Source organism: Pipistrellus hanaki (assembly GCF_964339955.1).
Source record: "Pipistrellus hanaki genome assembly, chromosome: 1".
Taxonomy (NCBI): domain Eukaryota; kingdom Metazoa; phylum Chordata; class Mammalia; order Chiroptera; family Vespertilionidae; genus Pipistrellus; species Pipistrellus hanaki.
Window position 1 is genome coordinate 209,739,612 of NC_140503.1, and position 24,604 is coordinate 209,764,215.

The following is a 24,604-nucleotide window of genomic DNA, read 5'->3' on the forward strand; positions in this document are numbered from 1 at the left end:
CCGGCTGCTCCGGGCCTGGCCGCTCCCAGCCTGGCAGCTGCTGCTCCGGGCCTGGCCGCTCCCAGCCTGGCAGCCGCTGCTCCTGGCCTGGCTGCACCAGACCCGGCTGCTCCGGGCCTGGCCGCTCCCAGCCTGGCAGCTGCTGCTCTGGGCCTGGCCACACCAGACCCGGCTGCTCCGGGCCTGGCCGCTCCCAGCCTGGCAGTCGCTGCTCCGGGCCTGGCCGCACCAGACCCGGCTGCTCCGGGCCTGGCCGCTCCCAGCCTGGCAGCTGCTGCTCCGAGCCTGGCCGCTCCCAGCCTGGCAGCCGCTGCTCCTGGCCTGGCCGCACCAGACCCGGCTGCTCCGGGCCTGGCCGCTCCCAGCCTGGCAGCCGCTTCTCCAGGCCTGGCCACTCCCAGCCTGGCAGCCACTGCTCCGGGCCTGGCCGCACCAGACCCGGCTGCTCCGGGCCTGGCCGCTCCCAGCCTGGCAGCTGCTGCTCCGGGCCTGGCCGCTCCCAGCCTGGCAGCTGCTGCTCCGAGCCTGGCCGCTCCCAGCCTGGCAGCCGCTGCTCCTGGCCTGGCCGCACCAGACCCGGCTGCTCCGGGCCTGGCCGCTCCCAGCCTGGCAGCCGCTTCTCCAGGCCTGGCCACTCCCAGCCTGGCAGCCACTGCTCCGGGCCTGGCCGCACCAGACCCGGCTGCTCCGGGCCTGGCCGCTCCCAGCCTGGCAGCTGCTGCTCCGGGCCTGGCCGCTCCCAGCCTGGCAGCCGCTGCTCCTGGCCTGGCCGCACCAGACCCGGCTGCTCCGGGCCTGGCCGCTCCCAGCCTGGCAGCTGCTGCTCCGGTCCTGGCCGCACCAGACCCGGCTGCTCCGGGCCTGGCCGCTCCCAGCCTGGCAGTCGCTGCTCCGGGCCTGGCCGCACCAGACCCGGCTGCTCCGGGCCTGGCCGCTCCCAGCCTGGCAGCTGTTGCTCTGGGCCTGGCCACTCCCAGCCTGGCAGCCGCTGCTCCGGGCCTGGCCACACCAGACCCGGCTGCTCCGGACCTGGCTGCTCCCAGCCTGGCAGCTGCTGCTCCGGGCCTGGCCGCTCCTAGCCTGGCAGCTGCTGCTCCAGGCCTGGCCACACCAGACCCAGCTGCTCCGGGCCTGGCCGCTCCCAGCCTGGCTGCCGCTGCTCCGGGCCTGGCCGCTCCCAGCCTGGATGCTCCGTGCTTGGCTACTGCTGTTCTGGGCCTGGCTGCTCCCAACCCGGCTGCTCTGGACCGGGCTTCTCCGGGCCCAGCCACTCCGTGTCTGGGTGTTCCTGGACTGGCCACCCTGGGCTTGGCCGCCTCTGCCTCAGGCCTGGCTGCCACTGCCCCAGGTCTGGCTGCTCCAGTGCTGGCCGTTGATGCTCTTGTTCTGGCTGCTGCTGCTCTGGGGCCTGGCCACTGCTGCTCTGGGCCCAGCTGCCACTGCCTTGTGCCTGGCCACTCTAGGCCTGGTCGCCACTGTTCCAACATTCTGTCCCTTTTCTCTCTCTTTTTTTTTTTTTCTTTTTTAAAAGAAAACAAAACGCATTTATGTTGCAATGTTGGCTGGTGCGTTGAGTTCTGACTTAGTCTTAGATTTTTCAAGATCTTCTTTGTATTCTTTCTTAAGTAATTTTACTATCATTTGCTCTCACTTGATTTCTTCACATTGAGAACTTCTTTGGTTTCTTCCTCCTTGTCCTGGGAGCTCAGCAGGTTGGCCTGTGGCACCCCTTTGTTCTCCGCGGGCTCCCACGCTGCTCCAGCCTGTTGCCGGGGTCGGCGCCGCCCAGGAAGCAGCCCCCGTCCTTGGCTCCGTTGCCAGCGCTCAGCAGTCGAAGGCTCAGGGGCACCCCCCCCCCACTGGGGGCCCCGTCGCCCGGCTCCTTGCTGGCGCCCTGCTGGCCGGTGTCCGGCAGGGGCTCCTGCTCCTCGTGGCGTTCCTCCAGTCTGGAACTTTCTTTCTCCCTCCCACTAGGGGAGTCCAGGATCAGAGTCAACAGACTGTCCTCTGCGCACAGTGTGCGCGACTCCGGGGGCTCGGCCTTTCGCTGCGCTCCCAGGACTCCACCTCACAGCTCCGTCTCCCCCTGCCCGAGCCTGGGTCCCCAGGGACTGGCCCAGACCTGGAGTTCTGGGCGGTCTGGACTGAGGCTCAGAGCTGCTGCCGGAGGCTTTGTTTCTTCCGGCTAGGGTAATCCAGCATCAGAGTCAACATTCAGTCCTCTGTGCGCCATGTGCGCGCGACTCTGGGGGCCCCGCATTTCGCCGTCCCCCGGGATTGTCTCCCCCTGCCGGAGCCTGGGTCCCCAGGGTCTGGCACATAACTTGGGGCTCAGCGCTGCCGGTTCGGGGGTTCAGCCCAGGCTGGGGGTTCTATTTCCTTCCTGCTAGGGAACGCCAGGCAGCACCCAGCCCTCTCCTCCTCTCCGGCTGCGACCTCTCCGCGCGCGTGTACGTGCGAGCGCGCAGCATGTCTCCGTACCTTAGGCTTTTTTTCAGCTCCTCTGATTTTCCTTCTGGTTTTCTCCCTCCTTCCTATTGTAGAGTTTTCAGTCAGTCGACTACCTGTAGCTCTGGGCAATGTCCACTCTACATTTTAGTTGTATTCCCTTGAAATTGTTGTGAGCTGCTGCGGCTAGGTGTATACCCGAGCAGCCATCTTGGATCCTCCCTCTCTAAAATCTGTCCTGTGTGTCTTTTGTTCTGAGGTGGGTCTCTTAGAGACAGCATATAGTTGGGTCATGTTTTTGTATCCATTCAGCTACCTTATGTCTTTTGATTGGATTAGTTAATCCATTTACATTTAAGATTATTATAAGTAGGTACTTATTAATTGCCATTTTAACTCTGTATGACTAGTAAATATTTGATCAATGTTATTAATTAATGAATGAGTACTAAGTTTAAATTTTTGTAAGTTCCAGGACAATTATATGAGGACATTGCCTTAAACACCATACAGTGGAATGATCCCAAGTCTTCGATAGCATCTTTGAGATTCAAAATGAATTTAAAAAAATGTTTGCACAATGCAAATTTAATATCATCTATTAAATACCCATGCAAGGTCTTTTCACATACATGCTCTCTCTCCATCTTAGAATTAACTGTATGTGTCAGGGTTTATTATTTCCATCTTACAGATGAGGAAACTGAGGCTCAGCGAGGTAGTCACGGGTCAGTCTTGAGATTCAGTTCAGGCCTGCATTTTACACTCAGCTCTCGCCTTCTGTCCCAGCGGCCTTCCTGTCTGGCAGGTGCGACACAACCGCTTACATAACGGCCTTAGGAACACACTGTGGGCCACTGGTCTTGTGGGCATTCCTTTAGCTGTTGGTCTTATCAGGATAGAAACCGCGAGCTGCCTCTCTCACCAGCGCAGCTGTTGTAGGGAGAGGCCCTGCCAAGGACCCCGAGTGCCCAGTGTGGGGGGGCATCACGTGAAAGGAAGCTCCCGGGCCCGCTCTGCTCCCTTGTGCGCTGGCTCCCCCTTCCTCTACCCTCCCGCCCCCTCCCCCCCCAAGTCCCGCAGAGCCAGACCTGAGCTGTTGGCACTTTGCCCTCCCCACCACCCTGGCCTCCCACTTCAAGAGAAATCAAGGTGAAATGCAAAGAAAATGCAAAAAGCCTAAAAGTGTCAGTCTGTGAGCAAGCCAAGCAGAATGTCACTGCATGCTGGCTCGGTGTGCAGAGCTGGTGAGCTGGGGTTTCTGTCTCCCTCGGCCTCTCGGAAGGCCTCACTGAGGCCCTTACAGCCTGGCCCGGCACAGCCCCGGGTCCCAGACCGCAGCAGGGCCACCTGGGCTTGTGCTTACCCACTCTGGGCCTCAGTTTCCTTATCTGCCAGTGGGTCTGAGGCCTGCCTGAGGGGCGGGGTGTCAGTGCAGGAGTCCCTCCGGAGCGGGTAGCGTGCCGGCTGCGCAGGAAAGTGTTCGATGAACGAGCGCGTTAGCAGCCGCCCCTCAGGAGCTGGGGTGTGATGGGAGAGTTTCCGGGAACGGCAGCGGGTGGGCAGGAGAGAAGGACCACAGGAGCGCTCCGGCCAGGGATCCGGCCCGCCCTCCTGAGCGCAGCAGCTGGAGGAGCTGTGGGAGGAGGATTGTGGGCAAGGGCACAGCTGAGCAGTGGCTCCGGGTGCGGGACCGGCAGTCTGGCGATGGAGGAAAGGGGACTCTGTGAGCGGGGTGGGGAGTCGGGGGCAGTGTTGGGAGGGGTGCTGGTGGCGGGCTGGACAGTCCTGTCGGGCCGGCTGTGAGGAGTCCAGAGGGCCAGTGTGTATGCTCTGCTCGGGAATCCGGGGTTTGGTCTTAGGTAACGGGGTTTTGCCTGAACTGCTGGGTCACCTTGGCTCACTGCTTAGCCTCTGTGTCAGCGGCATCGGCTATAAACGCAGACGATAGATAGGTAATACCTGCCTCACAGGGTTTCTGAGTTAATGTACGTAAAGCCCGTAGAAGGATGCCTGCACCCAGTACTGTGCGCGGGAGTGACAGCGTTTCGGGGAGTAGTCCTCAGGGTCAAAGTTCATTAGTGTCTAAGTCGGTGAATTTCTCTTCACCTTCTAGGCACGTGCTGTTTGAAATCCTGAAATGTAGCCGCCCCGTCATCTGTTTCAACGCTAAGGATTTGGTGAGAACAGTGCTGCAGTACTTTGGCGATGACGGCAGCTGGAAGCACGGTACGTTATGGCTGATGGGTAAGTTACGGTTGGCAGGACAGGAGCCCGGGACCTGGGACTGGCGCCCTGCGGGGGGGTCTGCACCAGCTCCGGCAGGTCCAGGCTGACGTGGATTTTGGGGCCCCGGCTAGTGCCCATCGAGAACTGGAGAAGTTGGTGTGGAAACCCACACAGCTGGTCAGGGATGCAGTGGAAACATTCGTTTCAACAATCCCCAGCCTTCTTTCCTTTAACTGCCGCACTTCCTACTACTTGTGAATCCCGAGCATCATCCAGATTGTCTGTAAACGTTTCAATCATGTGACAGATCCGAGGATTTCATTTCTAAGATGATGCCATCGCTGTATCTCCCCCACGGATCAGCAGTAATCTTTTAACGTTATTAGATGTCCAGGCAGTGTTTGCACTTTCCAGTTGTCTTTCAGTACTTTTGTTGGTTTGTCTTTGTTTTTACAGTTTGTTTGAAGTGGGAGCCATACCTGGGATGGGTGCAATATGTTTCTTTCTAATATATTTTATTGATTTTTTACAGAGAGGAGGAGAGAGTGATAGCTAGAAACGTCGATGAGAGAGAAACATCGACCAGCTGCCTCTTGCACACCCCCTACCGGGCATGTGCCCGCAACCAAGGTACATGCTCCTGACCGGAATCGAACCTGGGACCTTTCAGTCCGCAGACCGATGCTCTACCACTGAGCCAAACCGGTTTCGGCTACAATACGTTTCTTAAGTCTCTTCGACTCTGTATGTTCTCTCCCTCTGTTTTATACCCTTGCAATTATTTTGTTACTGTTGATGGAACCAGCTTGCTTGTCCTGGGGGATTTCCCACAGTCTGGACTTCGCAAACACATCCTCTTTTTGCCAATTAACATGCTCCCCTCTTTGCTCTCTTTCCTGTAAACTGGCAGCTAGATCCAGAGGCTGGGTCGGATTCATGCTGGGTTTCTGGAGGGCAAGGCTGCCTCATAAAGCTGCGCTTGACCTGACCCTGACCCTGATCCTGACCCTGACTCTGACCTCTGTGGTGATGTGTCTGTTGTCCAACTTTTTTGTGATAGTGGAACTTCTATTCATGTTAACTCTTCTCGTCTCTCTTTCATATTCACTACTTTATCTAGAATTTGTTTTCAATCTCTTCATTTTTTTTTATTTAAAAAAATTCCTCTTTTCCATTTTTTTTTTTAACTTACGGCGTTACCTATTACATTTGTCTGCTTTTGTGTAATGCCAGTTTTTATTCCTGAAAATTTTTGTATTTCTCTTTCCTGAATTCTTTCACTTTTTTGTTCAGTTTTTCTAAGTCACCTACTTTCTAAGTATTTCTAATTCTGATTTATTTACTTTTCATAGATTTTACTATTTTCTTAGTTGGTTTAAAGTCTATTTTGTTGGCATTTCTTCTTCAACTCCTAGCATTTTCTCCCCAGGGTGGGGTTTGTCCTGCAGGTTTAGTTTACTGGTTACAGGAGTTTATAGGGACCAGACCCCACTGTCCCAGCACAGTCAGACTCCCCCAAGCATTTTCAAAAATACTTGTTGGTGCCAAAACCGGTGTGGCTCAGTGGATAGAGTGTCGGCCTGCAGACTGAAAGGTCCCGGGTTCGATTCCGGTCAAGGGCATGTACCTTGGTTGCGGGCACATCCCCAGTAGGGGGTGTGCAGGAGGCAGCTGGTTGAGCTCTCTATCCCTCTCCCTTCCTCTCTGTAAAAAAATCAATAAAATATATTTTTTTAAAAACAAAAAAAAAACACACAAACAGCTTGGTAAGAAGCCTAAGTTTTGGAGGAATGGAGCTTTGGAAAGGCAGGTAGAATGAAAAAGCCCTAGGGTGTGGTAGTGCCAGACCTCCAGCATGCGAGGCTGCCTGGCAGCAAACAGCAGCGCCAGGGCTGGCTGCTTTGGTGAGTATCCATCCCTCAAACGGGCACAATGTACCAGTGGCAGAGACACATCCAGCGTGATGTGACCTGAGACCAGTTCGTTTAAAGGCAACGTTTACTTTTTACAGCACTTTTTATTAAAGTAAAAATGTTAAAGGAACTTGAAAAGCAATCCTTTTGAGTTCAGATTTATTTCCTAATTTATCAGCTCCCAGCCTTGTATAACCCCCCTCCCCGTGTCTAAAACACTCTGGTACAAAAATGTACCTATTTAGCACATGTCACTCTTACTTTCTACAAAGCACCTTCACGAGTCTCGCACATGCACCCAGGACTCTTGTCGCCAGTTTTCAGAGGAAACTAACACTTGGGGGACATGAGCTCCCAGGCCCGCAGGCTCGTCTCGCTGCTCTTTCCACACACGCAGCCGCACCGGATGCCGGGCGGGGCGCAGGCCCACGTGTCCTGCATCTGTCCTGCCCGCCATCCCGCCTCCCAGAGCGCGGAGCGGGTGCTCAGGCAGCGCCGCCCCGCTCTGCCTTCCGCCCGGGACACTTGGCTCCTGAACAGCGATGCGATGCCAGGCAGGGCCCGGGGCGGCCGGGGAAGCAGCCCAGCGAGAGGCCAGAGGCGGAGGCGGGGAGGACTTGGAGAGTAGGAAGGGTGCGAGGTGTGGGGCAGTGAGAGGCGTGGGAGCAGGCGAGAAAGGGGAGAAAGGAGGCAGGAAGCGTGGCTGAGGATTCTGACTTCGATCTCTTTTAACATTTTGAGAGCCAAATTCCAAGTTAGTGTGGAGGCTCCGCCCCTCTGGGCATGGGGGATCAAACCCCATGAGACGGGCCTGTGGGACCTGGGTCTGTGGAGGCCCTTACCCCAGGCGCAGCATTCCTAGTACTGACAGCCCTGTACCCTGAGCGGGTGATAAGATTCTGATCATTAATTTGGACCTTGAGAAACGTGCAAAAGCAGAGAAAAGTATAATCCCTCTACCTTGTAACGGCTAAATGAGCTTTCTCTCCTCAGTGGCTGACTTCGTAGGGCTGGACCCTAGAATTGCTGCGTGGCTCCTAGATCCTAGTGATGCCACACCCTCTTTTGAGGATTTAGTGGCAAAATCCTTCGGAAACGCTGTCACGGTGACAGTGAGCAGCACGTATGGGAATTCCTCAAGAAACACTGTGGTGAGTTGTTTTCAGATAAGATTTTACCAACTTTAATACAACCTGAATTTTAATCCTCATTTGAGGGTATTTTTCCCATTGATGTTTCAGAGAGTGAAAGAGAGGGAAGAGGGGAGGAGGAGGAAAGAGAGAGAAACGTTGATGTGAGAGAGACACATCGACTGGTTACCTCCTGCACTCTCCCCAACCAAGGGTGGGGGCCAGCAGGCAACAGAACGTGCCTTTAAATGGAATTGAACCTGCAACCCTTCAGTCCTCAGGCCAAGGCTCTAACCCGGAGAAAAACCTGCCGGGGCAACACAACCCCAGATTTTCTACGGAAACTCTAGCACTTCAGAGATAGCTCAGTAGGAAGAATGTTGCTGCTATTCGCTTCGACTTACTCGGCAGAAAGCCCTTTGTTTCTGGTCGGCATGAAGGACGGCGGTTCTGCTCCTTCGTGAAGCTGTTCCTGGGGAAACCCATCCGCGGTGCTCTTCCCTGTGGACTCTGGTGTCGGGGGGCCGGCTCCGTGAGCAGAGCGCTGGTTTATGAATCTGAGAGCCGGCGATCGGCAGCTGCGGCAGAGGCCCCGCAGTCCACGGCCGCCCCTGGAGAGCACCCAGAGTGAGGGGCTGGGCCCGCACCCTCCGTGGTCCGTCCACTGTCACTCCTTGAGCCAGTTCAGCGGAGACAGGGTTGAATCCAATGTGAGGCTTTGTTCCACAACTGCCGGCCCTGTGGGGGAGCAGCAGGTCAGGCGTGTGCGTGTGCGTGTGCGGGACTGGTCTCTAGCATGTGCCCCGCCCAGAGAGACCAGGCCAGCACGCCCAGCATCCAGGCGACAGGAAGGAGATTAGACAGGTGGGGCGCTGTGGCTCATTGATCACAGACTCTGTCCCCTCCCGGCCCTGTGTGTGTGGTCCCTGGTGAGAATGGGGGGACTCTGCTGGCTCGCTCGCTTGTGGGGAGTGGAGGAGTGGGAGCCCAAGGCCAGGTCGTGTCCTCTTTGTGGCTCGTGCCTCTGGAGTGAGGGGGGCTGAGTTGGGGAGAAAGTGTCAGGTGGCAGGAAGCTGGCATTTGCCAAACAGGAAGTGCGGTCCTTAGCAGGGGCTCGCCTACTTGGAGTCGTCGATGGGTGCCGCCACAGATGAGTGACAGCTGCTGGCAAACGGTTCGTGAGTTATGCTACTTAAGGTGACGATTGCTTCGGCCAAGGTTGCCGAACTTATCCTTCTGGTCTTTGGCAGAATCGGAACGTGTGTGCCAACCTGCGGGTCCTCTACCGGCTTACGATGGACCTCTGCTCTCGGCTGAAGGCAAGCACGGGGTAGCCTCTGGGGGCCTCTGCTCACTGCAGCCCACTGCCTCGCATTGGCACCCATGCGCAGGAGCAGTGCCCGCTGTGTGGGATGTGCAGCAAACGGCGCGAGTTCTGAGGCCCGTCAGCTCCGTCCCTCAGACACGGTAGTCCAGCGAGGAGACCTGAGTTCTCGGGTGTTTTCTGTGTGGAAGCGCTGGTAGCGTTTCTGTGCTGCGGCGAGCACTGCATGGGAGCCTGCCGTGCACAGTGCCGCACCGATAAAACGAGAGAGAGGAGGGGCATTGGGGTGGACTGCTCTCCTGGGTCTCCGTCTCAGCAGGTCTGGGCGATCCAGTAGGACACCGCGGGAGAGGGCTTTACCAGGAGGGCAGGAGGGGCTCCTGGCTGGGAGGCCAGCCCATCCCCGAGGAGGAGCCGGGCGCGCTCAGGGAGGGCGGAGGCAGCCTTCATGACGAGAATGTTTCTTCCCGTGACACAGGCTTCCGGTTTGTGGCAGCTGTTCTGTACCCTGGAGCTGCCTCTGATCCCCATTTTGGCAGGTAAGCTGCCTAACGCTGCCCGGCAGCATCTTTCCAGAGGGAGGGAACTGGTAAAATTCCTTACGTTGTTTGGGGACGACTGTTCTCTCAACTCACTTCGGGGCGGGCAAGGTCACACGGCCCCGACGAGGTGGCCATCCCTTTACTTCCCTTTCTGTAACCAGGGGTTGGACTGCATCGCCTGTGTAGAGCGACCGGAAGGTTCTGACATCCGGTCCTTGGGATCTCTGTGTTGTCTGGATCTGGGTGCCCTGGCCCAGGGTCCACCGCCCTCCTGGTCCCTCCTCGCTCCTGAGAGCAGCCGTGTGGGCGGAGCCTGCATGCCAGTCGTTGTGGGTCCTGGGGTGCTGTCCGTTAGCCCTGCATGAGACCCCCTGGAGCATGAGCCCTGCATGAGACCCCCTGGAGCAGGGGTGGGAACGTCCGGCCCATGAAATCCTGTGTCTGGCTCTGCCCAGGCCCTGAGCATCAGTGAAGTCAATGTTTGACCAAAGGTAGCAGGCTAACGTGTAAGCTGATAACTGTGTACAGCCCCGGGATGCTGTTATAAATATCCCGTGGGCCTTGGCAGGAAAGGGTTCCCACCCTGCCCCGGGCCTGCCTCAGGCTCTCCTCTGCAGGCCCCGCTGGGGAGCAGAGCAGCGCCTCGCCCAGCGCCCTGACGGCAGGGGCAGCTTTCCACGCAGAGCGTGTCCCATGCCCGCTGCCACCGCTGCCGGCCCTGCAGGGCTCTGGGCCGAGTGTGCTTGCGGAGGCGCTGGCATCACTGCCCCCTCAGGGACGGGCCCGCTCCCTGCCCGCCGTCTCACCGCTGAGTCACTGACGCCGATGTCCCCTGCCTTGGTTTTGGACGCAGTGATGGAAAGCCACCGCATCCGGGTGAACAGGGAAGAGCTGGAGAGGACCTCCGTGCTCCTCGGGGTACGTCCCGGTGAGACCCTCCGCACGGTAGCTCTGCTTCTGGACCAGCTGCTCCTTCGCTTCCAACCAGCTGAGCTGCCCCTCTGACCCGGAGAACCGCGGGAGGCTGAGCACGCTGCCTCTGGTGGCTCTGAGGGTGTGCCTGGGCTCCATGGGCCTCAGCGACCTTCTCAGGCCAGGCTCCTGCAGGACATGGCCCCGAAGTGCGGTGAGGGGAGTCCTGGGTTTCTGGGATTCCTTACAAAAGCAACAACACGTCTAACAGTGAACCATGGAAAACACAGGAGTGCATGGTAATGCATAAAAAAATGTTCCACTTTAGTTATTTTTTAAAAACATATTTTATTGATTTCAGTGAGGAAAGGAGAGAGGGAAAGAGAGATAGAAACATCAATGAGAGAGAATCATCGATCGGCTGCCTCCTGCACACCCCCTACTAGGGACAGAGCCTGCAATCCCGGCATGTGCCCTTGACCAGAATAGAACCTGGGACCCTTCAGTCCGCAGGCTGACCTTCTATCCACTGAGCCAAACCGGCTAGGACTCCACTTCAGTTCTTTTTATTTATTTATTAATCCTCACTCTGGGATATGTTCTTGCTGATTTTAGAGAGAGAAGGGGGAGAGGGAACATCTATCAGTTGCCTCCCCGGATACTCACCCCTTCCGGGGTCGAACTCGAAACCCAGGTATGTATCCTGGCCGGGAATCAAATTTAAAATATTTTGGTGTATGGCAGTGGTCGGCAAACTGCGGCTCGCAAGCCACATGTGGCTCTTTGGCCCCTTGAGTGTGGCTCTTTCACAAAATACCACGAAAATTCGGTTGTTTCCTGCGGCCACTGAGTGACGGACGGGCAGGCCTTGGTGTAGCGTGGGCGGGCTGGACAAAGGGGGTTCATGTCCCAGGCGGACGGAGTGGGACAGCACCAGGCCTCATCACAGCACTCAGGGCACTGTGCACGTGGCCATCTCAGGTGCCAGCTGAGGGCTGTGGCATCGCAGTGCCTGTGCTAAAGTCACCCTTACTTTACTTACCCTGTTTCCCCGAAAATAAGACAGTGTCTTGTATTAATTTTTGCTCCCAAAGATGCGCTAGGTCTTATTTTCAGGGAATGTCTTAAGAAGAATACGGTACACATTTATGGTTAAAGGAAATTGATTACCTGCATACGGTACCGTAGTACGGTAGTTATCAACACAAACCAGACAAACTGTGAATCCTACAGTATCAAGAATTTACTCATTTATTCAATGACAATCATGTCATCATCTTCTGGAACATCATCATAACAATCCAATTCCTGAATTTCCTGGTGAATTTCTTGTAACTCCATTTCTTTCAGAATCAGTGGACCAAATCTCTCATGTTTAGCAATAACATTCTGAGACAGAGCCTAGGGGGGGCCTTATATTTCACTCAGAAGGAAATCTGTAAGTAGGTCTTATTTTCGGAGGATGTCTTATTTTTGGGGAAACACAGTAGTTATGGCCCAAAGCCCAGGAGTGATGTGACCGTAGATTTGCCAGAGAGAAGCCGGAAAGTGCTTTCCTTATGCACAGAGTGAGGGCAGGCAGTGATGGGAGAGGCCCATTCACAGAACTTGTGTGACAGGATGTTGTTATAATTGTCCGATTTGCTATTAGCTATTGCCGCTGCCTGGTTTGTAAGTTGAACTTATCATCGGTATGGATGTATAGGAAAAACACAGTGTACAGAGGGCTCAGTGCTGTCCGCGGTCTCAGGCAGCTATGAGGTCTCGGAGCATGTCCCCCGTGCATAAGGGAGACTACAGGTCTTTGTCGTAAATCAGTCCTGTGCAATGGGGTCTTTCCCGGGCTCAATTCCGTTCTCATTGGTTTGCCTGTCCGTGTGCTTATTACTGGAGCTTTACAGTACGCTGCCATCCTATAGTGTGCACCTCAGTGCATGAATGTCGTGCATCCGGCCTCTAGTTTTCATATAAAATTCTTCCATTTACTTTTAAAAACACTGCTCGGATTTTTATTCCGTTTTAATGTATGTAGAGAACTCCTATCAATAAGAAACAGCCCTGCTCTGGCCAGTTTGGCTGAGTGGATAGAGCATCAGCCCGCAGACTGAGGGTCACAGGTTCGAGTCAGCCCAGGACTGCAACTGAGGTATTGCAGTCCTGGGCTGTTTCTCTCTCTCTGTTTCTCCTTACTCTCCCACTCTCTCTAATAATCAATAATGGAAAAATATCCTTGGGTAAGGATTAACTAATAAGTAAATAAATAAAATTAGAAAAAAATGGTTTAAAAAAGAAAAAGCCAGTTATCACAAGTTTTTAAATGAGCTAAATATTTTTGGAAAATCTAATGAAAGATGGACGTTTTAACTCCGAGGGTGCGAGGCCAGCACAGGCATGTAGCTGAGTGCTGCCCGAATTGCTGATCCCCAGAAATGTGAGGGACACCGCGTGGTGTTTGGGGCCGTTTGTTATAAGGCAGCAGTAACCCATACTGCCCACCCTGCTTCCTGCCACTTTCAGAGCCTGGCTCACAGCAGGACTGACCGGGACTCCACAGGCTGCTGGCTCCTGCCACGCCCAGCTGGGGCTCTGCCTCCGCTCCCCGCTGGGCCGATGCTTTGTAGTTCTCACGAGTTTCTGCTCCGATTAGATGTTATGTCTTGTTGTGCCTGAAGCTGTCTGTCTTTCTGTCTTTCTCTGTTTATCCTCACCATCACTGTTGTTGCTTCATCACAGGCGTGTGCTCCCGTGCTGAGTGAGTGGAAAGCCCCCGTTCTTGCTTCATGTTCTGAGATCACACAATCTGTGACGGAGTCTCTGTCTCCTAAGGTCTGACTTACTCCTCAGGGACCCATCATCTGTCTTTTAACGCTTTGTTCCTTGCTTTTTTATTTTTATTTTTTAATATATCTTATTGGTTTAATACAGAGAGGAAGGGAGAGGAATATAAAGTCAGAAACATCAATCAGCTGCCTCCTGCATACTCCCCACTGGGGATGTGCCGGAACCAAGGTACATGCCCTTGACCAGAATTGAACCCGGACCTTTCAGTTCGCAGGCTGACGCTCTATCCACTGAGCCAAACCGGTTTCGGCTGTTCCTTGTTTTTTTAATCATCTGTTTCTTGTTTTTTTAATCGTCTGTTTCTTTAACTCAGAGCTTTGGCATCTTTAACTGAGGCCGTTGTCCTGGGTTCTTGGTTTTGCTGAGATCTTACTTCTTTATGTTATACTGGTCCCACTCCTAGTGTTCTGGCCCCTATTTATAAACTTCTTAGAAATTTCTGCCTTAGGGCAACTCTAAAGAGTAGAATGTGGACATTTCACCAGAATTGGTTGATTTGACTCTGTTCTCTCTTTCCTTTCACAGTAATTTTTTGTTAAGTCCTGGCCTCCTTCTACTTTTCTTCTGACCAAGATGGTGAGGGGAAGGGTCTGTAAATGCAGCCCATCCTGTGGCTCTGCCCGGCCCAGCACTGTCTCTGTGGGCTGTGCCGGCTCAGAGGCGGACTCTCCGTGGCTGCATCTCTCCGTGGCTGAGTCTCTCCGTGGCTGCGTCTCTCCGTGGCTGAGTCTTTCCGTTGCTGCTGTGGCCGTGCAGCTGGGCCCTGCCGTGGGTCACGCAGGGTGTTTGATGCGTGTAATGGGATGCTGGACCCCTTTCTAGTCAGATCGCTGCTGGAGAATTCACTCTTTCCCTCCCTCATTTTGGTGAAATTTTTTACTATTTTTGCTTCTTTCAATCTGTTTCCTTAGCAGAGATCCTGTGAGCCTGGGTATCTCACCAGGAGTCAAAATATGCATTTTTAGTGTTCAGATATGTCTTTGTGTTCTTGTAAGGGCTGTTGTTGGGAACTGTTTGGTGAACAAATCAAATCCTCGTAAACTGCCAAGAGATTGTGTTTGTCTCATTCACAGTCTCGTCTCAAGGAGTTGGAGCGAGAAGCCCACTTTGTGGCCGGAGAGCAGTTCCTCGTGACGAGCAGCGACCAGCTCCGAGAGGTACAGCTGCCTCTGGTTCTTACACAGTAAACTTCTTGTCCAGGGGAAGGGGGTTTGTCCTGAGCTTCCATTCAGCTCACGCTCTCTCACACTGAGAGCCTTTACGCCCCAGAAAAGGAGGAAACCAGCCTTTCAGCACTCTGCACGTGTCGTGGCTGCTCTGGGCGGCGGGGCCTGTGTGCGGTGCTGGTCCCCGCACACCGGGCCTCACTGTCTTCTGTTGAAGATCCTCTTTGGCAAGCTGAAGCTGCACCTGCTGAGCCCCACGGGGACGCTTCCCAAGACCGGGCTGCGGGGCCGCCTGTCCACGTCCGAAGCCGCGGTAAGACCAACAGCCGCCCCTTCTTTCCGAGCGAGAGCGTGTCTGCGCCACAGGTGCGCCCCCAGACCCACCGCTGCCTGTGCGGGACGGGGCACCAGCCCATCAGGAGCGGGGTCACGCTCCCGCCCCAGGGCTGCTGCTTCTAGCTATGAACCAGGAGCCAGGGCAGCTGCGCCAGTTTCCAGAGCAAACAATTGACTTGGCTCCCACGAGGGACAGTGGGAGAAGCTTGCCCAGGCCAGGCCCCCGTGTCCCTGCCCACGGGAGCCCGGAGACGGGAGGTCCTCGTCCTCTCCTCTTCCACGTTCACTTCAGAGCGTCCTGGCCGCCCTTGCCTGTGCCTTTTACATTGTGCTTCACTGCATTTAGTGGTGCCGTGGGTTAACAAGTGATACAGCTTCCAGTGCACTATGCCATGTGCGTCACCTGTTACTGTGTGTGTTCTCCACCCGGCAGGTCTCCTTCCATTGTCATCGGTCCCTCCACCCTCTCCTACCTCCCCCTCCCCCACCCCTCCCCTCTGGTCATCGCCACACTGTGGGATAGCAATGAGTTTTATTTGGTTTTTGGCTTCATCCCTTTACCTTTTCCACTCAGACCTCATCCCCTCTCCGCTCTGTCAACCATCAGTCTGTTCTCTGTGTCTGTAGTCTGTTTCTCTTTTGTTTGTTAGTTTATTTTATTCATTAGTTATTTTATCCCACATATAAATGAGATCATATGGTACTTGTCTCTCTCTGACTGGCTTATTTCACTCACTCAGCATAATGCTCACCAGGTCCATCCATGCTGTTGCAAAGGGTAAGATTTCCTTGGTGGTTTTTTTTTTTCCATTGTGTAAATAAACCATGGCTTTTTTTTTTAAGTATTTTTTTAATATATATTTTATTGATTTTTTTTACAGAGAGGAAGGGAGAGAGAGAGAGTTAGAAACATTGATGAGAGAGAGTCATCGATCAGCTGCCTCCTGCACGTCCCCTACTGGGGATGTGCCCGCAACCAAGGTACATGCCCTTGACCAGAATCGAACCCAGACCCATCAGTCCGCAGTCCAATGCTCTACCCACTGAGCCAAACTGGTTTCAGCTGAACCATGGCCTTTTTATCCACTCATCTACTGCTGGGCACTTGGGCTGCTTCTGTATATATAAAAGGCTAAATGTCCATCCTTCCCTCCTCCTGGTAGCTATGACACGCAATGACCACCAGGGGGCAGATGCTCTGACCAGTAGCTATGACGAGCACTGAGCACCATGGGGTAGACACTCAGCACAGGAGCTGCCATGACACACACTGGCCATTTCAAAATAAACGGCACCACAGACCTGGCCCCAGCAAACCAAACACTCGGCTTCCCCCAAGAGGGTCACAGGCCCCGCCACCACCCCAGACCGACACCTCACCAAATCATAGCCAATACTACCAAGACCCCATGGCACAAAATGCAGCCCACAGCCCAGCCCAGCCCGGAAATGGTCACTGGGTGCCAGGTAATGACGTCACATAGCAACGCCCGGCTTCCTCTCCCTAGCGACCACTAGCCTCCTTGCAGTTTCTTCAGCCCAGGAAGCCAACTTGCTTTACAGCTAGGTGGAAACATTTCACACTTTAACCAAATGTCTGTGAAGCCTTTTCCTGCGCCTCATCTCATTGATCCTTACAGAAGTCCTGGAGTGGGTAGATAGGAGACTCGGTGGAATCCTATTTTCTTTTCATTAGCCAGAAAATGGAGATTTAGAAAGTTTAGAAACTTGACCCAAATGAAAAGAAGTAAGAAATGGTGGACCTTGAAAATGACTTCAGGTTTTCTCACTGTGCGAAATACAGCCAAACACTGCTGGAGATTGAACCCACAACCTGGGCATGTGTCTGACCGGGAGTCAAACTGTGACCTCCTGGTTCCTAGGGTCAACCGGCTCAACCACTGAGCCACACCAGCTGGGCAAGACATTTTTAAAAGACAAGGAGTAGCTTGGTTGGGATGTTGCCCCAATACACAAGGGTTGCGGGTTCAATCCCTGGTTAGGGCACATAAAAGAATCAACCAAGGAATATGTAAGTAAGGGGAACAACAAATCAATGTTTCTGTCTCTCTCTCTAAAGTCAATCAATCAATCAAAATCAAAGGCAGGGAGTGGTAAGCTCTGCTCTAGGAAAGTGGCGGAGCATAGACAGATGTTTACAATCCAGGAGGGGGCAGTGGAGAGCTGAGGGCGGTGAGAGTGACCCTGTCCCTCTGCTGGGACCGCTGCAGAGGCCAGCAGTGCTGCTGTGCCGTGTTCAGCTGTTGGCTCAGCAGCTGGGGAGACCGTGCTCCGGGGGTATCGCCTCTCCATCGTTTCACTTCCTGTGCATCTCACCTGGCGGGCCCCTCGCTTGCTGGCTGTCCCCACACCTGGCGCTTGGGGGCTCGGGTGGCCACTGCTGAGTGAGCCAGGCACTGCTGTGGAGCCCGGGTCCCCTGCAGGGACCTGGGTTCGTGCCCTTGGGCATGTCTTCCCGCCGCAGCGGACGGCCTGCCCTTCTCCGTGTCCTTGGGAAGCAGGGCAGTGGCGCCAGCCACGCCACCTGCCCAGCCTGGGCCACGTTGCTTGACTGCTTTTGCCTCAGTTTCCTGGTCTGTAGTAGAGGGCTATAAGAGTAACATTCCTGCTAGATAGAATCTTGTGAGGATTCTGCAACTGTGTGTGTGTGTGTGTGTGTGTGTGTGTGAGAGAGAGAGAGAGAGAGAGAGAGAGAGAGAGAGAGAGAGAGACCATGCCTGACATAAGCTCTCAAAAGCTAATGAGTATTGGCTATTATTATGAGCTTCTTCACCCAAAGACTAGAATCATCTCTAATTCCCTCCCAGCCTCGCCCGCAGCCCGTCTTACAATGCCTACCTGCAAAGTCGGTTTTGAGTTGGCCTCCCTCCCTCCACCTTCGCTGGAGCCCTTCCCCTCTCCGCTCACACTCCTCCCAGCTTCCTGCGCGGCCACTCCCGCCGCTGTCTCACGCCTGTGCTTAGTCCTCACCCCCGGCCGCAGTCTTCTAGTGTTACAGACCATGGCATGCCCGGCTGGGTGGCTCATTGGTTGGAACATCGTCCCATACACCAAAGGCTGTGGGTTCATGCATAGTTGGGGCGTGTGCAGGAGGCAGCTGATTGAAATTCCTTACCTCAATGTTTCTCTATCCTTTCTCTCTAAAATCAATAAATCTTTAGTGAAGATTAAAAAAAGAAAAGAAAGCCTGGCCAGTGTGGCTCAGTGTTTGAGCCTCAATCTACAAACCAGAAGGTCCTGTTTAATTCCCGGTCAAGGGCACATGCCCGGGTTTCAGGTTCGATTCCTGGGGGGCGGGGGGGAGGTGTGCATGCAGGAGGCAGCTGACCAATGATTCTCATTACTGATGTTTCTCTCTCTCTCTCCCTCCCTCTCCCTTCCTCTCTGAAATCAATAAAAATACATTTTTTTAAAAAGAGAGAAACCAGCCGAGACCGGTTTGGCTCAATGGATAGAGCATCAGCTTGAGGACTGAAGGGTCCCGGGTTCGATTCCGGTCAAGGGCATGTACCTTGGTTGCGGGCATATCCCCAGTAGGGGGTGTGCAAGAGGCAGCTGATCAATGACTCGCTCATTGATGTTTCTAACTCTATCTCTCTCCCTTCCTCTCTGTACAAAATCAATAAAAATATATTCTTTTTAAAAAAGAGAAACCATGTCACTCCTGTGACACGACCTGCCAGTGGCTTTCTGTGACACTTAGTCTGAAACCCTAGTTCCAGAGCGGGGCGTCTGCCCCTTCTCTGGCCTCGCTCCTCCGCACTCCGGGCGCCCCGCCTTCCACCTCCAGCCTCCCGGGCACGCCTGCTGCCCAGGTGTCTGCACAGCCCTGGCCTCCTCCGGACACTCTGCCCGCAGATCCCCACGCCTGGCTGCACGCTGTCCGCCTCGGCGCTGCCCAGGCCCCTCTGGTCACCCAGCAGCGAGGCCATTTCCTCACCTGCATTTCCTCCGGCCTCTCTTTCTGCTTTACATTTTTGACAGCATTACAGGTGTCTCCCCCCGCTCCCCTCTGCTCAGCCCCTCCCTTCTCCCCCCAAGTCTTCACTGCCCGATCCTTTCTTTTCCTACACACACTCGCCATTTCCCATAGTTACCGCAGCTGCTTGCTTATTCCACTAGGATGTGGGCGGCCCAGCGCCCAGCCCTCAGCTGGTTGGTTCACTCCACCCCAGAAGCAGGCAGCCTGGAGCTGGTGCCCATGGGAGCTGGTGGCTGTGGTTTGTTCTCTGGGCAGCAGGGGGCGGGGCCAGCTGGGAGACCTGGTGTGGGATTCAGCGCCTGGTGGCTGGGAGGGAGGGAGGCAGCGAGCCCGGTTCCAGCGGTGGTGGCGCTGGGGAGGCCGCCCCTGCGAGGTCCTGGGCAGACTCAGTCTCCGTCCTGGCACCAGCTGGCGGGCGCCCTTCCCTGCTGCTGCCTGAGCTGCTCTGAGGCAGAAGGAGGGGAAGGAGCTTCTCAGGTGTAGAGGAATTAAGACAGTGACCTTAATTTCCCCCAACATGAGGGCCCTGAGTCATACTAGCCTTCCCTGTTTACCTGGACAACCCATGCTGGTCTGTGCGTACAAAACATGAGTGTTTGGCCCTGGCTGGCTTGGCTCAGTAGTTAGAGAGAGCGTTGGCCCTTGGACCAAAGGGTCGAAAGTTCGATTCCCAGTCAAGGGCACATTCCTGAGTTGCAGGCCTGATCCCTGCTCGGTCCAGGAGCAGGCAGGCGGCAACCAATCGATGTGTCTCTCACATGGATGTTTCCCTGTCTCTCTACCCCCTCCTTCCTCCCTTCCACTCTCTAAAAAAAAATCAATGGAAAAATACCCTTGGGTGAGGACTAACAAAAACAAACAACAAAAGATGAACTTTTACTAGACGACTCATGCACATGGTTCTCAATTAAAAATTAAGTCTCCAGGAGGATCCAGGATGGCTGGACAGGTAAACACCTAGCTGCAGCCGCACACAACAATTTCAATAAAATACAACTAAAATGTAAAATGGACATTACCCAGAACTACAGGAAAGTCAACTGACTGGGAATTCTAAAACGAGAAGCAAGGTGAAAACCAGAGGGAAGAGCAGAGGAGCTGTAAAAGCCTAAGGTACGGAGACACGCGGCGGGCGCAGAGAGGACAGAACCAGAGAGGAGGGGGAGGCTGAGTGCCTGGCTGGCGTTCCCTAGCGGGAAGGAGATAAAAAGCTCCGGACTGTGCTGAGCCCCAGTTCCGACTGCTCTGAACCCCAGTTCTAGGCCAGACCCAGGGGACCCAGGCTCATCCAGAGGGAGCTGGGCTGTAAGGCGGAACCCCAGGGGAGCGGCGAAAGGCAGAGCCCCCGGAGGCGCGCACATTGCTCACAGAGAAGGGACGGTTGTCTGTGCCGCGGGATTGCCCTGGCAGGAAGGAGACGGGGGCTCCAGACTGCTCTGAACGCCACCTCCAATCTCACTTCCAACTGAACTGAACCCCAGTTCCGGGCCCATTGGGGGAGAGACTAGACTGTTTAGTAGCAGGCGAAACTCGAGGGCACCTCATTCTCAGAGGTGCTTGCAGCGAGTACTGAAGGACCCTTAGGAATTCTGAGACTCAGGAGCCGCATAGGGCGTGGCTGACGGAAGCCAAGCCTGTAGGCTCCACCCTGAAACTCCGCCCCATCAGGGAAGAAGCTGTGAAAATGCCGAGACTAGGAAATAGATCACAAACGAAAGAAATGGAGGACAAAAAGCAACTGGATATAGAGTTCAAAACCACACTTATAAGGTTGTTCAAGAATCTCCTAGAAAAGGCTGATAAAATAAACAAGACCTATGAGGATATGAAAAGGGATCAACTAGAAATAATAAGGGACCAACAAGAAATAAAGAATACATTGTCTGAAATAAAAAATATTATACAGAGTCCTAAAAACAGAATGGAAGATCGCAAGAATCAAGTCAAAGAGTTGGAATATAAAGAGCCAGAAGACACTCCTCTGCAGAAGCAAGAAGACAAGAGAATCCAGAAAGTTGAAGATAATGTAAGAAACCTCTGGGACAACTTCAAGTGAACCAACATCAGAATTATGGGGGTTCCAGAAGAAGAGAGAGAGCAAAATACCGAAAACATACTGGAAGAAATAGTGACAGAAAACTTCCCCCACCTGGTGAAAGAATTAGACTTACAAGTCCAGGAAGCGCGCAGAACTCCAAACAAAAGGAATCCAAAGAAGACCACACCGAGACACATCATTATTAAAATTCCAAGAGCAAAAGACAAAGAGAGAATATTAAAAGCAGCAAGAGCAAAGCAGGTAGTTACCTATAAAGGAGCACCTATATGATTGTCAGCTGATTTCTCAACAGAAACCATGCAGGCCAGATGGGAATGGCAAGAAATATTCAATGTGATGAATAGTAAGAACCTACAGCCAAAAATAATCTATCCAGCAAAGCTATCACTAAGAATCGAAGGCCAGATAAAGAGCTTCACTAATAAAAAAAAGCTAAAGGAGTTCATCACCACCAAACCAGAATTATATGAATTGCTGAAGGGGGTTTTTTTAGAAGAGAAAATAAATAAAGATAAAAACTATGAACAACAAATACGTAACTATCAATAAGTGAATCTAAAAACCAAAAAATTTTTTTAAAAAACTGATGAACAATATTAACTGCTGAATATAATAGAATCAGAGGTATGGAAGGGGAGTGAACTGACGATTTTTGGGGAAAAGGGGAGATGGGGATGTAGGAAGAGACTGAACATAAACTGTACACCCATGGATGAGGACAATGATGGGTGGGGAAAGGGCAGAGGGTGGGGTGGAAACCTGGTGGAGGGGAGCAATGGGGCGGGGGTGGGGGGAGAGGAACATCTGTAATAATATGAACAATAAAGATTTTTTTTAAAAATTTTAAAAATTAAGTCTCCACCAAAACCGGTTTGGCTCAGTGGATAGAGCATCCACCTGCAGACTGAAAATCCCGGGTTAGAGTCCAGTCAAGGGCATGTACCTTGGTTGCAGGCACATCCCCAGTGGGGGGCGTGCAAGAGGCAGCTGATGGATGACTCGTTGATGTTTCTAACTCTCTGTCCTTCCCCCTTCCTCTCTGTAAAAAATCAATAAAATATATTTTAAAATAAAAATAAAGTAAAATTAAGCCTCCTCTCCACTTCCTCCACCCTCAGTCTTCCTGCAAGACACACTTATGGGGCCCACCCACACACCACCCAGAGCACCAGCGCCCAGGCCAGTTCACAGGTTCAACATGATCCTCACTGAAACCTCGGCAGACATTTCTTGTAGAAGTCGGCAAGCTGATTCCCAAATTTAAAGAGAGATGCAAAAACTAGGAACCGAGATAATCTTGGGAGATAAAGCACTCCTGGAAGACTGAGTCTGTTGGACAGCAAGACTAGCCACAAAGCGATAGAAATTACCAGGCGTTAATCCGTACCGTGTGGCGTCGATTCAAGGATAATGGAACAGACAGAGAGGTGGCGGGGAGGAGCCACGAGCAGGCCTGTGTGAGACCGGACTCTCAGAGGCTGCGCTGCGGAGCCGGGAGCAGTAGGCGGGCGACAAAGGACCAGGGCCAGCGCTCGGGGCCCTACTTCACATCCGAGCGAATTGGGCAGCCACACACCAGGCACAGCAGCAAAGGCTGGAGCAGACGCCGCAGAGAGTATCTTCAAAGCCTCGATGTGGGCAGACATTCTGGGACCGGACACAAAGGCATAGCCGTGAGGAAAGAGGGTGAGATGGGACGACCGTGAAGTGAAGAACTCTTTGATGAGAAGGCGCCGCAGCCAGCGAGAAGCCGGCCTCCCGGAGACGGCGATCCCGGTTCACAGGGAGGAACGCCCATCCCGGCGGACAAGTGCCCACAATCCAGGAGAAGCAGACACGGCGGCTTCCCGGGCCAGGCCACGCACAGGGTCCACTGCGTGCTGCCGGCCGCCCCTGTCCCTGGGGCCACGCCCAGGGAGACATCGTCCACTTTCCGGACGGCGGGTATGCGGGCGGGGCAGCACCGTTACCGGAGACGCGGGCACCGGCTCCCGGGTGCTGGGACCCGCTGGACAGTCCCTGCTGCAGGCAGCCCGGCGCCCGGCCACCTCACGCCCCCTGTGTGTACACTCAGCAGCTGCAGGCGCCGTTCCCAAACCGTACCGTGTGTCCGCCCGGCGCTCGCCACCGCGGCCGGTGCGGAAACCACACGTCCATCCACGGTGAAGGGAGAGGTATGGACCCGCCCTCAAACAATCAGCTTTACACTCCGTGGCATGGTCTCCACGGCGACAGGGGTGAGCCATCAGCCATCACGCTGACCACAGGAGCCACACAGGGAGCCTGCCCTGTGGAACGTGGCCTGGGGGGTGCAGGGCCTGAGTGTTCCCGCTGGGCGAGCCAGGTGTGTTCACTTTGTGATGCTTTAACGAATCGTGTTCTTAGGAGCGTGTACTCTGCTGAATGTTATATTACCACTTTTCAAAATTAATTTAAAAATCCTTAATCATGTTCTGATGTTACTCCCTGACTCCATGCCCAGCTCACTGCGGTTCAGGTGTCGGCTGCTCCTGAGCAATCACGTTACATGTTTGTAGGCATTTTCCGGCTTCTCTCTGCCACGAGGAAGTCACTGATCCGCTGCCTCCTGCACGCCCTCCACTGGGGGTGGGGCCGCAACCCAGGCATATGCCTTTGATGGGAATCGAACCCGGGACCCTTCTGTCCCCAGGCCGACGCTCTATCCACTGAGTCAAACCAGCCAGGGCTGCCATGTGGTATTTTTTTTAAAGAATTTTTAGAGAGAGGAAGGGAGAGAGACAGAATAAGAGAGCCATGGATGTGAGAGCAGCATCCGTCAGTTGCCTCCGTACGCAGCTGGACCAGGATAGAACCCGGTGTGTGCGCAGCCCCAGCCCCGGAATCACCGCCGCCTTTTGGTGCGGGGACGCCACTCCCAGCAGCTGAGCCTCAGCAGCATGTGGCGTCCCCCACGCCCGGCTGGAGTCACTCATCGGGTCTCCTCCCGCTCACCGCCCGCTCACCGCCGTGCCCTAGCGCCCGAGGACAGCGGCCGTCTCGTAAGGGTCGTGGTAGGGCGCCTGCTACGCTGAGTTGCTTGTGAATCTTCCTTTTGGGAAATATGCTCAATGGAGACCACTTTCCTATTAGGACTTTCTCCGGCTAAAAATACGTGTCTGGAATGTCACGCTTCAATGGATGGCTATATTAATAATGTTTACTCTCGTTTTTTAGTTAAATGCTCTGCAAGCCCTCCATCCACTGCCCAAGATCATTCTGGAATACAGGCAGGTAAGCTCGTGTATAGTCAGCTGGTGACGGAGGGGAAGCTGAGGGCACCGGCTCTGTTGACGGAAATCCGTAGTCGCCGAGGCGGCTGATGAGGCCCTGGAGGGGATGTAGGTTCAGGGTGACCTGTGTGCGCACTGCTCGCCGGCACCCTCCGTGTGTCCCGCCTACAGCCAGCCCCTCCCACTGAGGGGCTGGGAACACGCAGAAGGCGGCGTGGGCGTGTCTGTGACAGGTGACAGTCCGTCAGGCCCGCGTGTGGAAGCCCCTCCATGCCCGGGGCAGGCCTGGTGCGCGGCCCGCGACGGCGTTTTACCGTCTGTGTTCAGTTCGCTGGTCATGACACACCCTTCCCTCCAGCTGCGCTGTGCTCTCTGCCGGCACCGGAGGCACTTCTGTTCTTGAACCACATGTCGCACTCACATTGCTAGTCCTTCGGGGTCTTTTTTTTT

General features: G+C 54.3%; 1 protein-coding gene across 3 annotated transcripts in view; it reads left to right on the forward strand.

Moving 5' to 3' along the window:
- Positions 1–24,604, forward strand: part of POLN (DNA polymerase nu) — a 63,890-nt gene that overhangs the window by 17,340 nt on the left and 21,946 nt on the right. For all 3 annotated transcript variants that reach the window (XM_084878892.1, XM_084878893.1, XM_084878894.1), the window contains exons 5-12: positions 4,565–4,677; positions 7,584–7,741; positions 8,971–9,039; positions 9,523–9,583; positions 10,440–10,504; positions 14,413–14,496; positions 14,723–14,818; positions 24,099–24,155. In XM_084878892.1, the coding sequence (XP_084735018.1) occupies positions 4,565–4,677; positions 7,584–7,741; positions 8,971–9,039; positions 9,523–9,583; positions 10,440–10,504; positions 14,413–14,496; positions 14,723–14,818; positions 24,099–24,155 (703 nt within the window). The remainder of the gene's footprint in view (positions 1–4,564; positions 4,678–7,583; positions 7,742–8,970; positions 9,040–9,522; positions 9,584–10,439; positions 10,505–14,412; positions 14,497–14,722; positions 14,819–24,098; positions 24,156–24,604) is intronic.